General features: G+C 34.9%; 2 protein-coding genes across 2 annotated transcripts; one reads left to right on the top strand and one right to left on the bottom strand.

Annotated features, from left to right (window-relative positions):
• Positions 1-2,885: 2,885 nt before the first annotated feature.
• On the top strand, positions 2,886-4,214 carry LOC141545763 (ribulose-phosphate 3-epimerase-like). The gene has a single exon (XM_074273014.1). It carries the CDS (start codon positions 2,999-3,001, stop codon positions 3,683-3,685), a length of 687 nt encoding a protein of 228 aa, XP_074129115.1. The 5' UTR covers positions 2,886-2,998; the 3' UTR covers positions 3,686-4,214.
• Positions 4,215-10,181: 5,967 nt separating this feature from the next.
• LOC141546511 (olfactory receptor 5D18-like) lies at positions 10,182-11,129 on the bottom strand. The gene has a single exon (XM_074274382.1). The coding sequence runs from the start codon at positions 11,127-11,129 to the stop codon at positions 10,182-10,184; it is 948 nt and encodes a 315-aa protein (XP_074130483.1).
• Between the last annotated feature and the right edge of the window lie 8,569 nt (positions 11,130-19,698).

The following is a 19,698-nucleotide window of genomic DNA, read 5'->3' as shown; positions in this document are numbered from 1 at the left end:
AATCCCTAATCCTTAACTTACTTTTTTATTAATATTTTTAAAGCTTTTTATTTTCAAAACATATGCATGGATAATTTTTCAACATTGACCCTTTCATAGCCTTGTGCTTCAGATTTTCCTCTTCTTTCCCCCATTCTCTCCTCTAGATGGTAAGCAATTCAAAATTTGTTTATACATGCTAAAATATGCTAAAACCAATACATGTAAACATATTCATATAATTCTCTTGTTGCACAAGGAAAATCATTAAAAAGATAATAAATTAAGAAAACAGGGTGCAAGCAAAGAGCATCAAAAATTGTGAGAATGTTATGTTGTAATCCACACTCAGTTCCCCCAGAACTGTCTTTGGGTGTAGATGGCCCTCTTCATCACAAGATCATTAGAACAGGCATCAATCATCTCATTTTTAGAAATAGTAACACTTATCAGAATTGATCATCCTATAATATTGATCTTGCCATGTACAGTGATCTCCTGGTTCTGCTCATTTCATTTAACATCAGTTCATGTAAATCTCTCTAGGCCTTTCCAAAATCATCCACCCAATCATGATCATTTCTTATAGAAAAATAATGTTCTACAATATTCATATACCATAATTTATTCAGCTACTCCCCAATTGATGGGCATCCACTTAATTTCCTGTTTCTTGCCACTACAAAAAGTCTGCTATTAACGTTTTTGCACATGTGGGTCCCTTTCTCTCCTTAAAGATCTCTTTGGGTAACAAGCTCAATAGAAATACTGTTGGGTCAAAGGGTATACACATTTTGATAACTTTTTGAGCACAGTTCCATATTGCTCACCAGAAATGGCTGGATCCATTGACATTGACTTACTTTTCAATATGCTCCCTTTACTGCCTCCCACTCTTTGGCAGAAAGATTTTACAAATAGACATATAGATTTGCAATAAAAATCTAAGTCTGCACTGCCAATCCTCTCAATGTCTTGAAAATCCAAAGGAGAAAAGAACAGAGGAAAAATAGCAGGGAAAAGTATATCTTAGCTCTACCACAAAGATAAAGAAAATGCATAAGACAGAATTTTTATCTGGAAATCTAAGCAAAAAAAATGTTATAGTAATATTCCCTCTCACCCACCAGATAAGGAGACAAACAGAAAAGTCCATAAACACCAATATAGGATTGTGCCAGGAATCCACTCTTCACAGCATACAATTGAAAAAGGTTCAAGATAGTATCTTAGGAGAGGTACCATAGTGTTTTATAACTAGTGCAGGCTCTGGAAAGAAATGTCATCTGGTAGCTCTACAACTGTTTATACAATTGTAGTTAAATAACTCAGGAAAGAGTAAGCAGGGGACTTAAACATAAAAGTGCTAGAAAGGAGTTCTTCATCAGCTGTAGCTAAATTATTGTTTTTGTTCATCCTACTTTCTCAAAAAGTATCTTGACATCAGAAAGGTGAAACAGTAGCAAAAGAAGGAGAAACTGCAGCAGAAATAGCAAAGGCAGCAGCAGCATAAGGAAAAGGAGAAATAGCAACAGAAGGAGAAGCAGAAGTAGAAGCAACAATAACAGAAGTAAAACTAATAGCAATAGCAACAAAAGTAGATGCAACAGTAGCAATAGATATAGCAGTTGGAGAATAGAAGCAACAGTAGCACCAGCAGAAGGAAAAGTAACAGTGGCAGCAGTAGCAAGAGAAGCAACAGTAGCAGCACAAGTAGCAGCTAAAGTATAAGCAACAGTAGCAGCAGGAGAGAGAGAAGCAACAGTAGCAAAAGTAGCAGCAGCAGAAGGAGAAGTAACAATAGCAGAAGTAGAAGCAACAATAACAGAAGTAAAACTAATAGCAATAGCAACAAAAGTAGATGCAACAGTAGCAATAGATATAGCAGTTGGAGAATAGAAGCAACAGTAGCACCAGCAGAAGGAAAAGTAACAGTGGCAGCAGTAGCAAGAGAAGCAACAGTAGCAGCACAAGTAGCAGCTAAAGTATAAGCAACAGTAGCAGCAGGAGAGAGAGAAGCAACAGTAGCAAAAGTAGCAGCAGCAGAAGGAGAAGTAACAATAGCAGAAGTAGAAGCAACAATAACAGAAGTAAAACTAATAGCAATAGCAACAAAAGTAGCTGCAACAGTAGCAATAGATATAGCAGTTGGAGAATAGAAGCAACAGTAGCACCAGCAGAAGGAAAAGTAACAGTGGCAGCAGTAGCAAGAGAAGCAACAGTAGCAGCACAAGTAGCAGCTAAAGTATAAGCAACAGTAGCAGCAGGAGAGAGAGAAGCAACAGTAGCAAAAGTAGCAGCAGCAGAAGGAGAAGTAACAATAGCAGAAGTAGAAGCAACAGTAGCAGCACAAGTAGTAGCAGAAAAAGTAGCAGCAACAAACGAATCAGTATGACTGAAGATGGGACCATATGCAGTGAGAATCTTGGCCATACTTGAACAAAGAAAAATTAACAGAATAACCTGGCTGGAATTCCATACTATAAAAACATCTTTGAATCTGCAGAGCTTTCTTGCAAAGAAGAACTAGCTGAGTCTAATAGGATATAAGAACTTCTAAGTAGGGAGAAGTATAGGAAGTGGGGGCATAGTAGGGGAGAGAGAGAGAGAGAGAGAGAGAGAGAGAGAGAGAGCGAGAGAGAGCGCCATGGCAGTAAAATACGAAAAAAGAAAATTAACTGCTTGGAATAAGAGGTATAAAATCTTTTCTAAGAAAACTTTTTTTTTTTGAAATTTAGAATAAAATAAAAAGATTATAATAATTCCATAACACAACAAAGAATGTTTAAAAAGTCAAAAGACAAAAAAAAATAATAATAATAGGTATCTCACAGAAAAAACAACTGTGATGAAAAACTAATTAAAGAGAAATAGTTTAATCTGGAAGGAGCGGAAGGGGCGGAAGGAGCGGAAGGGGCGGAAGGGGCGGAAGGGGCGGAAGGGGCGGACTGGGCGGACTGGGCGGACTGGGCTTTCCACCTTCTCTGTGATTCGATCGTCCCGGGCACCTGCACCCACCATGGCGTCTGGTTGCAAAATCGGTCCGTCTATCCTCAACAGCGACTTGGCCTGCCTGGGGGCCGAATGCGCCCGTATGCTGGATTCCAGGGCCGACTATCTGCACCTGGATGTAATGGACGGGCATTTTGTTCCCAATATCACCTTTGGTCACCCTGTGGTAGAAAGCCTTCGAAAACAGTTAGGTCAAGACCCTTTCTTTGACATGCATATGATGGTTTCTAGACCAGAACAGTGGGTAAACCCAATGGCTGTTGCTGGAGCAAATCAATATACCTTTCACCTGGAAGCTACAGAGAACCCTGGAGCACTGATTAAAGATATTCGAGAGAATGGCATGAAGGTTGGTCTTGCTATTAAACCTGGCACTACTGTTGAGTATTTGGCACCATGGGCCAATCAGATAGATATGGCCTTAGTCATGACAGTGGAACCTGGGTTTGGAGGGCAGAAGTTCATGGAAGATATGATGCCAAAGGTTCATTGGTTGAGGACCCAGTTCCCTTCTCTAGATATTGAAGTAGATGGTGGAGTAGGTCCTGACACAATTCACAAATGTGCAGAGGCAGGGGCTAATATGATTGTTTCTGGTAGTGCCATCATGAGGAGTGAAGACCCCAGATCTGTCATTAATCTCTTGAGAAATGTTTGTTCAGAAGCTGCTCAGAAACGCTCTCTGGATAGATGAGATTTCCAAACAGCTTTACTCTTCGTGCCCAGTCCACCTCCTTCTAGACCAGTTTTTTCAGCCTCATTTTCACCTGGCGAACAAGAACACAAGCTCAAGACTCAGGCCACTGATGTTGTTGGGGATGTGATACCAGTGTCTATCCTGAATAGTTTGTCTTCATTTTGTTGACTTCAACATAAACACAGATATGCTGAGAATGGAAATAGCTACATATGTGACGACTACTAGGTTTTTTAAAAAGAGTTAGGAATTAAATTTTCATGTAGCCAAAAAAAACAAACAAACAAACAAACAAACAAACAAACAAAAAACCCACATCGTTTTTACTGGAAGACTTGGTTTTTATAAAAGGAATATATTATGATGCCTTGTCCTGAGTTTAAAAAGCCAAAATGCATCTCAAAAGCAGAAGAAAAAAACCCAGCAGCTGCTAACTTTAAAAAGGACTCAAATGGGTAATACTGCTACTCTTAAGAGAACTGCATCATTATAAAAAGGTTTGCATTGCTTATTAGTATTCTTTAGGGGGAAAAAAATGTCCTTTTGTTATCATCAGTTGATTTTTTTTTTTTTTTCCATATCCAGTTTGTTTATATGAATCAATCACTGGGCTTGATTTCTTGGGAGAAAGATCCAAACTCCATGCTGTGATTAGAATGAGATTGATTCCTTTTAAAAAGTTTTATCTCTTCCCACTCCCTCTCAGCCATCCTCTTTATGCTTCTCTTGACCATATTTTCACATGACTAACCACCTACTTGTTCTCCTAATAGACCAAATTACACAAACCATTCCCCTTTGTTTTCTTTCACTTTCCGCCTACTTTCACCTACTTTGGAACTAAATTAAGATGAGTGAGGATAATAATGTTTACAAGAGTTTATTTTTTATACATTTAAAAAAATTTTATTTCTGGCTGTTTCACGCCTATAGCAAAATATGTTCAATACTTGTTCCGAGTGTCGAACTATCTCTTTCCAGATCAAAGTTTCAGAAATACCCTCAGAGGGTCCTTCAAGTACCTGGGTCCAAAAATGCAGGAGTCAGACTTAAGTCTTTCTTGATGACTGTCCTCAACTAGTCACAAAGAAAAAAACTGGTGGGAACTATTCCAAATGACTTTAATCGACCATTTGTTGGTTATACTAGTGCCAACTTGGATAAGAAATAATTTCATCTATCTATGAATCTAGAGTATACTTAAATCTTGCAGACACTCAGGTACTTCTTGCATCCCGAATCTGATTTAATTCATCTAATACTCTTAAAAGAAGTAGAATAGTTATTGTCTCCACTTTACAGCTGAGGAAAAGCTGTAATTCATAGAGAGCAGGTTACAGTATTAGACAGTGGTACCTGTACAGGAATTTGGAGTCAGCACTTGGGTTTGACTTACATTATTCCTCATGATGTTGACAAGAACTCCGAGTCCTCTTCTGGGGTCTCACAGCCCTAAATGCATGAAGTTTGATCTTACAAGAGTATGTCCGACACTTTTTTTTTTTTTTTACTTCTAGTGGTGGTGGTGGGTGGTAAAGATGCTGTGATCCACCAAAGCTTTAGTTTTTAACTACTGTGCTTAATCAGAATGTAGATAATAACTGTAATAATTGCTTCAAAAAAAAATGGGAGCAAAAGAATTTTAATTAACCTCAGGTTGAAATTAAATTTTATGTCATTCATTGAGGTATATTTACTGTAAACAAACACAATGTTGATTGAATGAATACTGTGTGGTGGGGCCTAGGCTTGCAGCATTTAAAGTATGTAGTTTTTTTGCTTTTTTAAATAGGACTTTTATCTTGCTTTGTGTTTTGGAAAGCAGGAAATGGAAAATTTTGAAATAATAGAATTTCACAAAGGAAACCATTGAAAATTAAATTGCACTACCAAGCTATGTTGTTTTGAAATTTTTTCCTTGATACTTTATATATCTGATGAAAGAGTGATTAGTATTGATCGTTTCAGTATTTTAATCACATTCACACTACAAAAGACATATAGAAATAACTTTAATTAAAAAACTTACATAGAAGATCATGGTATCAGACATGACAGCAAGATTCAAGTTTAATTTTCTGGACAAACTTTGTGTTTGTGAGGCTTTTGTTTTTGTTTTTCTTTAAAAATAAATGATGTATAGTGAAACCACAAAAAAAAAAAAAAAAAAAAAAAAAGAGAAATAGTTTAAGAATCAATAAACTACCTGCAAGTCATGACAAAGAAGTGAGTGAAACTGACAAATTTTATAGCTATATGTTGAAGCTACTGTTAGTCATTCACAATTATGATCACTGAAGAGATTCATAACTTGGAACTTTCACTTACTTATGATCTTCTCTTAAAGTTCCTTGAAAAATTAGCAGTGATTTTTACCTTTCTGTTTTAGATTATAGCTATAAATTTATTTTTGTATGTGTGTGTATGCATGTGTGTGTTTCCCTTTATAAGCTATCATTTTCCTGTGTTTATATGTCAAAGTTCCTATGCAGCTTTAAGATTTTTATAAAGAACACTTGAATATTCTTTATTTCATTAAATCCATTTATTTGTCTTGTAGGATTGTACTCAACTTTGCCACATTTATTATTTTTGACTGCAAGTCTGTCTTTTGTCTTTTGGAATAGCATTCTCATTTAATGTTTTGTTTTGTTTTGTTTTGTTTTTTTCAAGAGCATTGCTTCTAAACCCTATGTGACCCCAACTATAGTTCTTTTAGTAATTTAATTTTGGGGGCTACTGACAGTATTTTTATTTGTTCATGATATCTCTGCAAGTTTTCATTTTAGAGTTTTTTCTGGAAGTGACCAGTAGATTGTTTTTGTTGTTGTTGTTGTTGTTGTTGTTGTTGTTGTTTTGTTTTGTTTTGTTTTTGTTTTTGTTTTTTTGGATTTCTACTTTGCCATTGTTTAAAGATCAGTGCATATTTTGTAATTTCTTGAAATGTGAAGTTTATATTCTATTACTTTTTTGTCATGACTTGCAAGTAGTTTATTGATTCTTAAACTATTTCTCTTGAATTAGTTTTTCCCTACAGTTTTTTTTTCCTGTGAGATACCTATTATTTCTTTTTTTCTTTTTCTTTTTTTTTTTGTTTTTTGTCTTTTGACCTTTTAAACATTCTTCTCTACTACTCCTAAGGAGCTTTTTAAATTTTTGTTCTCTACATACATAATTTAGGTATACATGCCTTTGATTCGTTTTAAGCAAAGCAATATTTTCTTTCACTTGAAGAGTTCCACTTTAATGCTATTCTCTTTTAGCTTCTACTGTCCTTTGATTATTTCTAAAGTAAAGGCTCACTGAGAATCCCATATATTTAAATAAATCTTCTTATGATATGTAAAAGGTGCTTTGAGGCTTTGGCTCAAAATACTATTACACATTATGTGTGTGTGTGTTTTTTTTTTTTCCCCTCTAAAAATCTCCAAATCCCTGAGACCCTTCTACTCACTCTCCTTCAATAAACATTTGTAAGCACCTAATGAGTGTCAAGAACTATGTTAAATTATGGATATAGGAAAAAAAAAACAAATTAGATCATACACATGATCTTTTGCAGGATAAAAGGGGATACAATCACAGATTATACTGAGTAAAAATATCATATCAGTACTAAGGTGTTTTAATATTTAAAACAGGATATTAATAAATATTATGCTAATGTGTTATATTAATGATTACATATGGTTGAATGATCAGAGAAATAAAACATTTTGGGGGTCCTTGTTTTTAAAACTATAGTGGTCCTCAGCATTGCTGTTATTGGGATTATATCCCAAAGAAATACTAAAGAGTGGAAAGGGACCTGTATGTGCCAAAATGTTTGTGGCAGCTCTTTTTGTTGTAGCTAGAAACTGGAAATTGAATGGATGTCCACCAATTGGAGAATGGTTGGGTAAATTGTGGTATATGAAGGTTATGGAATATTATTGCTCTGTAAGAAATGACCAGCAGGAGGAATACAGAGAGGCTTGGAGAGACTTAAATCAACTATTGCTGAGTGAAATGAGCAGAACCAGAAGATCACTATACACTTCAACAACAATACTGTATGAGGATGTATCCTGATGCAAGTGGAAATCTTCAACATAAAGAAGATCCAACTCACTTCCAGTTGATCAATGATGGACAGAAATAACTATACCCAGAGAAGGAACACTGGGAAGTGAATGTAAATTGTTAGCACTACTGTCTATCTACCCAGGTTACTTATACCTTAGGAAGCTAATAATGAATGTGCAACAAGAAAATGGTATTTACACACATATATTGTATCTAGGTTATATTGTAACACATGTAAAATGTATGGGATTACCTGCCATCGGGGGGAGGGAGTGGAGGGAGCGAGGGGATAATTTGGAAAAATGAATTAAAAAAAAAAAAAAAAAAACTATAGTGGTCCTGAGACAAAAACTTTGATAATTCCAGGAAAAGAAAAATATTTTTTTTTCTTTAAATAAAGTTCTAAAGTTCTACATCTAAGAATTATTATTCACATCAAAATAAGGAATATGAAAGGTATTTCTTTCTTTGTTTCCATAGTATCAATCCACACTCTAAATTTGTAAAAGTGTACAAATGAGACATCCTGGTTCAATATTCTTAGTCATCAATGCATGTTTCTAAATGCCATAAGGAACTGAATTTGTATCCAGACTTCACCTTATTTTTGATCCTTTCTTTACTATACTATGGTAGAAGAGAAGGTTGCAGGAAGAAAACAGACATCCAATTATGTGAAATGAGCAAATTTATTTTATCACCAAATCTTAGAAGATTGTTTTTGATATGAGGCTATCTTTATTCCATTAGATTATGTATAAGCTTTTGTTTTGCTGGGAGTTGCTTATTTGATTGATATTTTCTTTCTTTTTCTGAATTATTTTAACATTACACATTATTATTTATTCATTTATGCTTGGGCTCATGATCTTGTGTGGAATTAACTAAATTAAGACACTCTTGTGGGAAAATAGCCTTCATTGTGACTTGAGACTTTATAATAACAAATAGCTGTAGCTAACAGTTGTAAGTGATTGTCCCCTACTGTTTTCCCATAATCTCTTAATTAGCATTTAAGTACTTTTAAAGATGACAATGAAGAGATCTTAAAGGAGAGAAAGAGACCCACATGTGCAAAAATGTTTGTAGCAGCCTTTTTTTTTTTTTTTTTTTTTTTTTTTTTTTTTTTTTTTTTGTAGTGGCTAGAAACTGGAACCTGAGTGGATGACCTACAGTTGGAGAATGGCTAAATAAGTTACGGCATATGAATGTTATAGAATATTATTGTTGTATAAGAAATAATTAGGAAGATGGTTTTAGAAAAGCCTGGAAAGATGTAGATGAACTGATGCTAAGTGACATGAGCAGAATCAAGAGATCATTGTACACAGCAACAAGATTATATGATGATCAATTCTGATGGATGTGGCTCTTTTCAACAATGAGATGGTTTAGGTTAGTTCTAGTGATCTTGTGATTAAGAAAGCCATCTATACCCAAAGAGAGGACTGTAGGAACTGAGTGTGAATCAACATAGCATTTTCATATTTTATGTTGTTGTTTGCATTTCATTTTCTTTCTCATTTTTTTTTCCTTTTTGATCTAATTTTTCTTTTGTAGAAAGATAATTGTATAAATATATATTCATTGGATATATTTTTGGATATATATTACCATGTTCAACATATATTGAATTGCTTTGCATCTAGGGAGGTTTTGCAGAGTTTTGCAGGGGTTGCTGTTGAAAAATTATCCATGCATATGTTTTGAAAATAAAAAGCTTTAATTTTAAAAAAAAAAGATCATAATGGTTTTGAATTTTCTTATCAGAGGAGTTTATCATTATTGACTTATATTCTTTTGTTTCTGAGTTCAATTTCTGTGATTAGAATGTAAGCCTATACTCCTCCAAACAATGGGAGAAAAGGTCTGGCTGGCAAGTGATGTCTTTAGGGGGTTCTGAGTTCAGATCTACTTAGTCTTGTGTTTCAGAGTTTGTGATTTGGACCTCTTTGTGGACAAATATCTTGTCAGTTGGAAGGTACCCTTTCTTGGGAGATTAAAATAAACCCCTTTTTGCTTTTTCTTATTCTAAGAGTCTCTGTTTTTGTGGACAATACTGTCTCACACAATGTCTTAACCAAATGTTAGACACTATAAAAGTATTACATTCTTGTTAAGGAATAAGTATATTAAATAAATATCTTATTAATTCTCCCAGATTATGACAACCATGAGAGGAATCATCAGTACCAATAATTTTAGTGAAAAAAACATTTTGTTGTTTTGTCAATGAATCTTGTCTTACCCTTCATGACTGTATTTAGGGTTTTCTTTGCAAAGATAATGGAGAAGTTTGCTATTTTCTTTTCCAACTCATTTTACAGATGGAAAAACTGAGAAAAACAGTATTAAGTGACTAACCAAGGGTCACATGGCTAGTAAGTCCCATTTGGACTAAGGTATTCCTGACTTCTGGGCCAATTCTCTATCTACTGTGGAACCTTCCTGGCATTTCCATTAATTTCTTGATAGTAGCTTTCACATCTTTATTCCTCAAACTGTATATTAAGGGATTCAGCATGGGGATCACCACCGTATAAAACACAGTGCTTATTCTTACCAAAAGCCATGAGCTTTTGATACTGGGCACACAGTAGAGAAAGAGGATGGTTCCAAAGAAAATGGTAACAGCTGTGAGGTGGGAGGCACAAGTAGAGAAAGCTTTGTACCTCCCACTGGCTGAATTCATCTTCATGACAGTTACAAAAATAAAAAAATAGGATGTGAGTACAATAATGAGCGTGAAAAACGTATTAAAATTGGCAAGGATAAGAAGGATTATCTCAGTAACATATTTATCAGAGACGGAGGCAGAAAGAATAGCAGAATACTCACAGAGAAAATTGTTAATGATGCTTCTTCCAGAAAATGACAAAATAAGAAGTGAGTAGCGGAATATGCTAGAAGATATTAAGCCCCATGTATAAACACCCGTCATCAACAGGACACATCGTTTCTGGGACATGACAACTGAATATAGCAAGGGATTACAAATTGCCACAAAGCGGTCATAGGCCATCAGTGCTAATAAGAATGTCTCTGTGTCCACACAGATGGAAGCAAAAGAATATTGTGTGATACAAAGAGCAAAAGACACACTTCTGTCTTCCACAACCAAGATTTGTAACAATTTGGGTGTAATTGTAGTAGAGTAACAAAAATCTAAAAAAGACAAATGACTAAGGAAAAAGTACATGGGGGTATGAAGTTTGGGGTTAATCCTGATGATCACAATCATACCCAAGTTTCCTACTACAGTAACAATATAGATCACCAGGAATATTAGAAACAGAGGGATTTGGAGGTCTGGGTAATCAGAGAATCCTAAAAGGATGAAGATAACATCACTCTTGTTTTGATCAGCATTCTCCATGGTTCCTATTGGAGAAAATCAGAGAATATCAGGATTTTAGTAAAGTTGGAAGTGATCTCAATGGCCACATATTACAATCTCACATTGAAAATCATATCGCTCCAACATTAGTTGATCAGTAATTCATTCAGTACCCATAAAGAAAGTCAAAAGATAATCTATGGGGAGAGTCAACATATAAATAATTATATATAAACATAACTGTTATGAAAATATTTTGAATAGTGTTACATGTGATTTTTAAATGGGAGCTAGGGTGAGGATTGGGATGCAATCTGGAACCCAAAAGTTTTAAAATGCAAATGTAAAAAAAATGTAACTGAGGAAAATATTATATAAATAAATTTAAAACAAACAATTATGTATAAATATGCTATATTTGAATGTTTTTTGGAGGGAAATCACAGAAGAGAAGACACTAGAATTGATTAGGAATAAGCATTTCTGATAATTATCAGGAGATTTTATTATATCTTTGATTCAATCTTCTATTACTTATCCTTTTTTAAATTTAAGGATTTTTGATGGATCCATATAGTTCTTTTTTATTATGAAGACTGATTATTTCTCATTGTTTTACTTTGAAAAACCATGTTCTTCCTGTAGCACCACTTTATTGTTTGGGACATTACCTATTCTTCATCTGATTGACCTGAGTCCTTTGCAAAACCCTTTGTCCAAACCACATATTTCTGATGAATTTCCAGTTTTCTTTTTCTTCTTTATCACAAACTATCACCATGTCACAAGTACCCACTTCCCCCACCATGTTCCTTCATAATGATAAAAATTAGTTCTAAAATACAGTTTTGGAATTTTAATTTTTCTAATTTTTGAAAGAGAAAAACAATTAATACACATGGAGTTGTTAGCTATACCATTTTTTTGAGTACACATTGATTCAACTGATGTTTTTGATAACTGGATTTATGCATTAATAAATTATGGTTGTTTTCTGAATAGATTGTGATGTTTTCCTCATATTCCTCATCTTGTACATCTTTTGAGAGGGTTCATAATTCAATCTGATTCCAATATTGATTCTTCTGCCACCACTAATATCCACTTAGATATTTTCTAAGTTCTCATGTTCTCATAAATTCTTTAGTTTCTTCATATAGGTGTATTTTCTTACTATACTATATTATACCACTATTCATTTATGGATCCTTTATATTTTTAATAAGAATAACACAAGACATACTCTGCTTCTAAGTATCATCTGACAAAGATTAAATGAGACCCATGAGATCAATAAGTTGTTTGCTCTGGATCTCTAGAGATTTACTCTAAATAAAACAATTTCCTTCAAGCTAGAATCACGAATGGCAAAGAGTAATATAAGAAGAACAGCAATTTCTTATTCAAAGTCAATAGACAAGATACTTTGGCAAAATTTCAAGAGTAGGCCCCAATTACAGCTGAAAATTGTATTTGACACTTTCCCCTTTCACTTTCATTTTTATAGAGTACAAACTATAGGGTGAAGAACCAAATATACTGTTTTGATAATCTCTATTTAACTAATCTCCCTATTCTCTCAGATCTATACATATTTAAGATTTCTTATGATATACCATTTTCCCCTGATTTGAGATGAAGTTTTTTTGGTAAGTCAGTAACACATGTATGTGGATAGATTCTTTGTATGCTCCACTCATTAGCATTTACAATTTTAAGATAAAAAACTAAACTCTGAAAAAAGCCCAATGAACAGTTTATGAATTGTAATATTTTAGACACTCAATTAATATGAAGGAGAGAGGATTTTTCCATTTAAAACACACAATCCATTACTAGTTATGCCGTTTTATTACCTAAGTGAACTTGGGCAACTTGTTTGGTCTCTCAAGCTCATCATTCAATAAAAATATAGATGGATTTTTTAAAAATACCTATTCATTTAAGATACTCTGTTAGTGACCTTATAATAGATTCAGAGATGACACAGAGTTCCTAAGGTTTTTACACTAAATATAGATATAGATATAGATATTTAGGATATAGGGGCAGGTAGGTGGCCCAGTAGATAGAGTACCAGCCCTGAATTCAGGAGGACCTGAGTTCAAATGTGGTCTCAGACACTTAATACTTCCCGGCTGTGTGACCCTGGGCAAGTCACTTAACCCCAGACTCAGAAAAAGAAAAAAAAAAAAAGGATATGGGTGTATGGTAAATAGGGATTATACATGAGCAAATATGAATGCACAATTCATTGTGTCTTCTAAGAGTAAAGCAATGAATGTTTAATAACTGGCTTTCCAAAAGAAAAAAAAAGTATATGTAGTTAAAGTTTAATTACAAATTTTCTCCATTATTTTATTAAGTCTAGATAATCAAGAAAACAAACAAAACATAAGTTTTTATTTAAAGCTGTGTAATTTTCAATATTTAATTGGTCATACTAAGTTTGACAAATCATAATATTGAAATTGGCAAGAAGACATGCAAGAAAACTGAAATGGGAGATATTTAGGGAAAGGACAATTTCTCCTATGCATGGGAGTTTCAGTGAAGAGAGAGGATTCAAGAAGCTTCACAGAAGAAGATAGTCTTAAAAAAGAGAAAAATATAACATGTGGAGATAGCTTAGTGTATGATATGTTTAAGGAGCCATGGAGAGTTCTTTAAAGTGGCATAAGGGAGCATGTACGATTGAAATAAATTTTAAAATTAATACTCAATGATGAGTTCAAATCTTTTATTTTGTCCAAATAGACAAAGATAGACCAATCATGCTCCTGTGTATATGAGAATATCAATAGGAAGTGCATTAGAAAGATTACAATATTTAAAATAATTGTGACAATTTAATTAAAAATGATTGTTAGGTACCACAATGGACTAATCACTTGGGCTAGACTCAGAAGGACCTGAGGTTAAATTTAGCCTTAAACTCTTGCTAGTTGTATGGGGTTAGGCAATTCAGCTAATCCCATTTAATCAATTTCCTCATTGTAAAATGAGCTAGAGTAGGAAATGGTAAACTATTCAATATCTTTGCCAAGAAATCCCCAAATGGGGTTCTCTAGAATCAGATATTACTAAAATAATCATATAATAAAATCAGCAGATGAAAATAAGAATAAAATAGTTGAAATGAATTTAGCAATTTAGATAAATAAACTTGGACTTAAAGAGAAAGCATATCACACTTCTTTTTTTTTTTTTTTTTTTTGAAGCAAAGGGTCATTAATATTAAATTGTCTCTATATTATTACCCATCCTCTCTCCTATTACTGAGTTACTCTTTCCAAGTTCAATAGAATTTCTGGTGTGTAGCAATCACAGGAATCTTACTTTATATTGTCTTATATGGGATTTGATCATTTTTGCAGTTTTCCACCTTTTAAAATTGAAAGTAAGTCTTTGAATAGAAGATACTATATTCAATTATGTTGTATCTTAGAGGCCAAGACAGCCATATATACTCAATAAAAGCTCAATAAATTTGCCAGAATGATGATTTTTTTTTTTAAAAGCTGTTCATATGAGCAGGACCAGGAGATCATTGTATACTTCAACAACAATACTATATGATGATCAATTCTAATGGATGTTGCCATCTTCAACAATGAGATGAACCAAATAAGTTCCAATAGAGCAGTAATGAACTGAACCAGCTACACCCAGCAAAAGAACTCTGGGAGATGACTATGAACAACTTCATAGAATTCCCAATCCCTCTATTTTTATCTGCCTGCATTTTTGATTTCCTTCATAGGCTAATGGTACACTATTTCAAAGTCTGATTCTTTTTGTACAGCAAAACAACTGTTGGGACATGTATACATATATTGTATTTAATTTATGCTTTAACATATTTAACATGTATTGGTCGACCTGCCATGGGGGCGGGGGAGGGAAGGAGAGGAAAAATTAGAACAAAAGGTTTGGCAATTGTCAGTATTGTAAAATTACCCATGCATATTTCTTGTAAATACAAACTATTAAAAACAAAAACAAAAACAAAAACAAAAACAAAAACAAAAAAACAAGAAACAAAAACAAACAAACAAACAAACAAACAAAAACAACCTGTTCATTTCAAGTTACCCCTCACTCTCTCTACCCAAAAGTTTTTGTTTTTTTGTTTTTGTTTTTAATCATTGATGCTCTTATAGATAATAAATATTCTTAACTCACTTATATTATTAAGTGAAATCTGGTGTCTAGTTCTTTGCAATGAGATGAAAATGGTTGGGAATAGCCAAATATGTTGACTTACCAGCATGTGGACACTTCTGTTGAATGCTATATTTCTTAGAAATGAGAAGTTAGAAGTAATAGACCTGGCAGCAAAAGTGTTTACATGGTTGCAGAATAACAATAACAATAATATTAAGTTTTTCAGATCATGTTTAGTATAGAAATGGAAACATCTGATCACAATAAAATTATAGAAATTTTCAAAGTGTGATAAAAGAAAATAAAATGTCTATATCATAGTATCTCCCTGAGAAGACAAAAAAGGAGAAATAAGCCATTATACTCTGTTCAGAGTCTGAGAATGGGAAAGATGTTGGTAATCTTACATCCTTCTCTAAAACTCTTGGGACTGAGAATCTGAAGAATCTCAAATGTTTATTTTCCCCTGGGCTACAAAACAAGACAATGGAGGGAAGCGGTGTCTCTTGCCACTTCAAAGGAGTTTCTTGAAATCTCTGTGGAAGCTACTATTCAGACACTAATTTCCAATTCATCTTAATCACCTGGAAAATAACAGTAAGAAAATTCTTAGGATGGTGAATAGGAGGTAATTATAATAAAATGATCGCTGAGCACATTGTTCCTCTCAATACTGAAATAGTTGTTAATAACCAATAATTTGAGGAAATACAGAGGTCTCTCTTTTTTTTTCTAAAAGAACTTGGATTCTTTGAAAGGCAGTACCAATAATGAGATTAGACTAACTTATTTACTCAACACTCCAACCTGGATGGGGTGGGGCATAAATTCTCTGAATGGATGGTCTAAGGCTAACTATAAAAATAGTTTCTCTGCCCAATGGTGACAAGATATCACTGAGTCCCTCATTTTAACATAGCCCACTTTCCATTGAGATGACTGGAGTTGATTGTCATTCCTTCTCCAAAAGAATATATAAGCCAGAAGTTTACTCCCCTGATTGTCTTTGGTCTAAGAGATATAGCCAAATGACCATCCTTTTTACTAATAAGATGATGATTTTATTAATAACATGATTAATAACAAGATAACATGTCCCTAGAACCTTTCTGTTCATCAGAATAGTTGGGGTAGGAGATACCAGTTTCCCACAAAATAATATGGACAATACTGTCATAAGGGGAGTGAATCACTTTTATTCCATGAGGTCCCCATAAAGTTAGGGGTCACAGACCAGTGTCACAAGGTGTTAGGTTCTAAGATGCTAAGTAACTAGAATGGATAGAGACAATAATTATCTAGTTTGTCATGGTTCAGTATGATTGAGCTGATCCTACAAGGAGATGTGTATGGCCCAGAACTTGAAACAAGATACTGAGTGGAATTGAGAAGATAATGGTTAAATCTAATTTAGCATTGATTTAATCCTACAACAAATAATGGTTTCCTAGTGATATAATGATTGTTGTGTACTTAATAGGCAGCATGTAAGCAAGAAGCTCCCAGGGCCAAGGAGGACTTTGGGAGATTCAGAATCTTCTAGGATTCAGTCAAGGAGATTCACAAGTCAGGCAGAACGAAGGAAGACAGAGAAGTGGTGGCAGGCTGTCCTGTGGAGAACACTGAAACCAAGATCTGGAAGGCCTCCAGAAAACTAGCTAAGCCTCAAGTGAAGGAGATAAGACTTGGAAAGAGAAAGTAAAGGATTTGGACTCCTGGCTGCATGTGGGATTATTGAACTGAACTTGTTGAGGATGGTAGCCCCTTGATATTCTTTGTTTGATCTCCAACTTCTTTTGGGACTTGGACTTTGATGTGGTCAAACTAGTTTGGGCTATCTGAGATGGCCAGGGTTTTACAGCCCCCATTCTAATCTGCTCAAACAGACCAAATGTCACAGCAGGGGAAGAGACTTCTGTCTGTCCCCAAAAGATAACAAGAGAGTCCCTTATCTTATTTACATCACTGTATAAAATAGGGAACCCAGAAATCTTCTCTTTGCAAACTGGCCTTGTACCATGCAGCCATTTTGCCCACCGACTCTCCGGTGTTTCCATTCTAATCAATAAAGACTATGTTTCCATACAGCATTAAGTAGCAAATTCCTTTGTTGCCGAACCCACCTTTGGGGAAGGAAGGAGAGAGAGAAAGGAACTGACCCATCTTTGTTTAGACCACAATTTACAACTCATCATTTACTCCTCATCAAACTGAAACTAAGGCTGCATCCAGAAGCTCCCCAAGAAACCTGCTCACAGAGAATGATTATAACTTAAAGAAGAGAACATTACAAGGTGTCTCAAAATACTTTTCAATCTTGAACCCATATCCAAGTCAAGGGGCAAAGCTTATTGTATGGCTAATTGAAGCAGGATGAGTTCCAAAAGAATTTAGCAAAGAATCAAGAGCAAGGAGACAAATTATCCAGTTCTCCATGTCACTGATATGCTAATTTTATGTCCTGGAGGGAGAACTGAGGGGTGATCTCAGGAATTTGGACCAGCAATTTATGTATCTGATAGTCATAACTGTATGTAGGACTATCCTAAGGTCAGAAGACTTTAGAAACTTTGGCAGACAGATTGTTAGAAAAATAGCACTCTAAGGACAGAGGCCTCAGGATCCCTAATATGTCTTCCCTAAAGTCTAAGGGAAGAAATATTATTATATTCCTAGGCCAGCAAATTTTTATAATCATTGACTGACAGATTGTTAGAACAATAGTACTCTAAGGTCAAGGACCTCAGGAGCCAGTGATTCTAAAACCAGAAGACTTTAGAATCATTGACAGATTGTTAGAACAGAAGCATTCCAAAGTCATCATGTATGGGACTAATTGGATGAAGTTTTCTCAGTTTGAGACTAGGCCTATGTCACATGATCCCTATTCCCAGAGCTAGAAGATTAGGCCTTGAACTCTGGTCCAAGAAGGACCCTGGGAAGTCACATTATCTTTAAAAGATCAGAGCCTAAGTTACAGGAAAAAAGGAAGTTATAGAAAGAGATGTGACCTATGGGAAGCAGACAACATTGGTGACCATTGGTCAAGCATGGTTACATACTATCCAATGAAAATACTTCCCCCCCCCCATTTAACTGGGTGTTCTACTTCTAGTAAGTCAGGTTCCATGAGTACTTGGCTGGAGTTGGGATGGTTCCCAGGTGTGTTTCTGTCTGGTCCTCTCTCTGCATGGACTAAATAAATGTTTTCTTTTTGTACCTGAAGATATCTTAATTAGTTAATTTGGGAGAGGGCATCTATCCCACAGAGTTTATGGGGACTTATCTGGCATCTTCGGCTTCCCAGAGAGATAACTGGGATCCTAATTCAAGGCAGGTGCCAGGTTGGGTTTTCTCTGACCGTTCTTGAGATCAGACTCTCAGGTTCTCTCTTTGTGAAGAATTAGCCTAGAGATACTCAAATACAAAGAGAAACCATATACAATCCTCTGAAGATGAAGTTGGGGTAAGAAAGAGGAACCAAGTAACTTATGCATGAGTAATCTATGGGGGCACTGTCTGTTAATGTGCCATTGGACTTCCTTAGGTGGCATGGGCCTTGGGATCATCAAGCCTTGGATGATCCAGGTTAGCCAGGAAAAGAAGTTCTATTTAAGGCATAGGACTGTAGTACTCTGCAGTTGGCCCAGGAAGATAATCAAGTCCTTCTGAGCCTGATCTGCTGGGTCACTAGGAGGGTTGACTCTGATTTTGCTAGACATCAGGTTGTGAGATTGAATTTTCTGAGAGGGGGCAGTCCAACTCAAATCTTTGGAGCAAAAAGGGATAAAAAAAAATTGCACTTGGGTATTTCTGTTGTGTGTGAGAAGAGATGATTCTCTTCCATGTAATTTTTGTCTGTGTTTGTGTCTTTATACAGAATGTCTTTGTCATGTCTTTTCTGAGAGCTACAATTTGTTAGGGGGGGGGAAAAAGAGGAAAAGCCATGACTTTTCCTGTAGACTCCAACTCTGGCTAAAGTTGGAACTGCAGGAAAGTCCATTGAGAGTAATGATTGGGGAATCTGGCAATTGGTCATTTCAAAATTCCAATTCCAATTCCAATTTCCAAAATTCCGCAATTAAATTAAATCAGAGCTTCCTAGAGGAGGCTAGTGCAGAGAGTGAAGATAATCTCTTTCTTCCCCTTCTGCATTCCTGGAAAGCAGCAGGGACTCGTGATCAGAGGGAGAGAAAGAACCTATACTTAATCAGTGTAGTGAAATTTGATATAAGAGATAGGATAGGAAAAGCATTCATACTATTGGGAATTTAAAGCTGTATTTGATCTGATTTTAAGTAAAAATATAGGTTATCAAAACAAAATTCTGGTAGCTTATCTTAGGTGAGATCTTGTTTGGATCCCCCTAACTAGATGGTATGTTGCTTTCCAAAGTGTATACTGGGTAATTTGTAAAATTATGAGTTATGCCTTAAAAATT

The sequence above is a fragment of the Sminthopsis crassicaudata genome, chromosome 6 (assembly GCF_048593235.1).
Source record: "Sminthopsis crassicaudata isolate SCR6 chromosome 6, ASM4859323v1, whole genome shotgun sequence".
Classification (NCBI taxonomy): domain Eukaryota; kingdom Metazoa; phylum Chordata; class Mammalia; order Dasyuromorphia; family Dasyuridae; genus Sminthopsis; species Sminthopsis crassicaudata.
This window is presented reverse-complemented; position numbering and strand designations above follow the sequence as displayed.

What these genes read in the sequence shown, in the direction of transcription:
- LOC141545763 (XM_074273014.1), top strand. Translation starts at nt 2,999, where the DNA reads ATGGCGTCTGGTTGCAAAATCGGTCCGTCTATCCTCAACAGCGACTTG.
- LOC141546511 (XM_074274382.1), bottom strand. Translation starts at nt 11,129, where the DNA reads ATGGAGAATGCTGATCAAAACAAGAGTGATGTTATCTTCATCCTTTTA.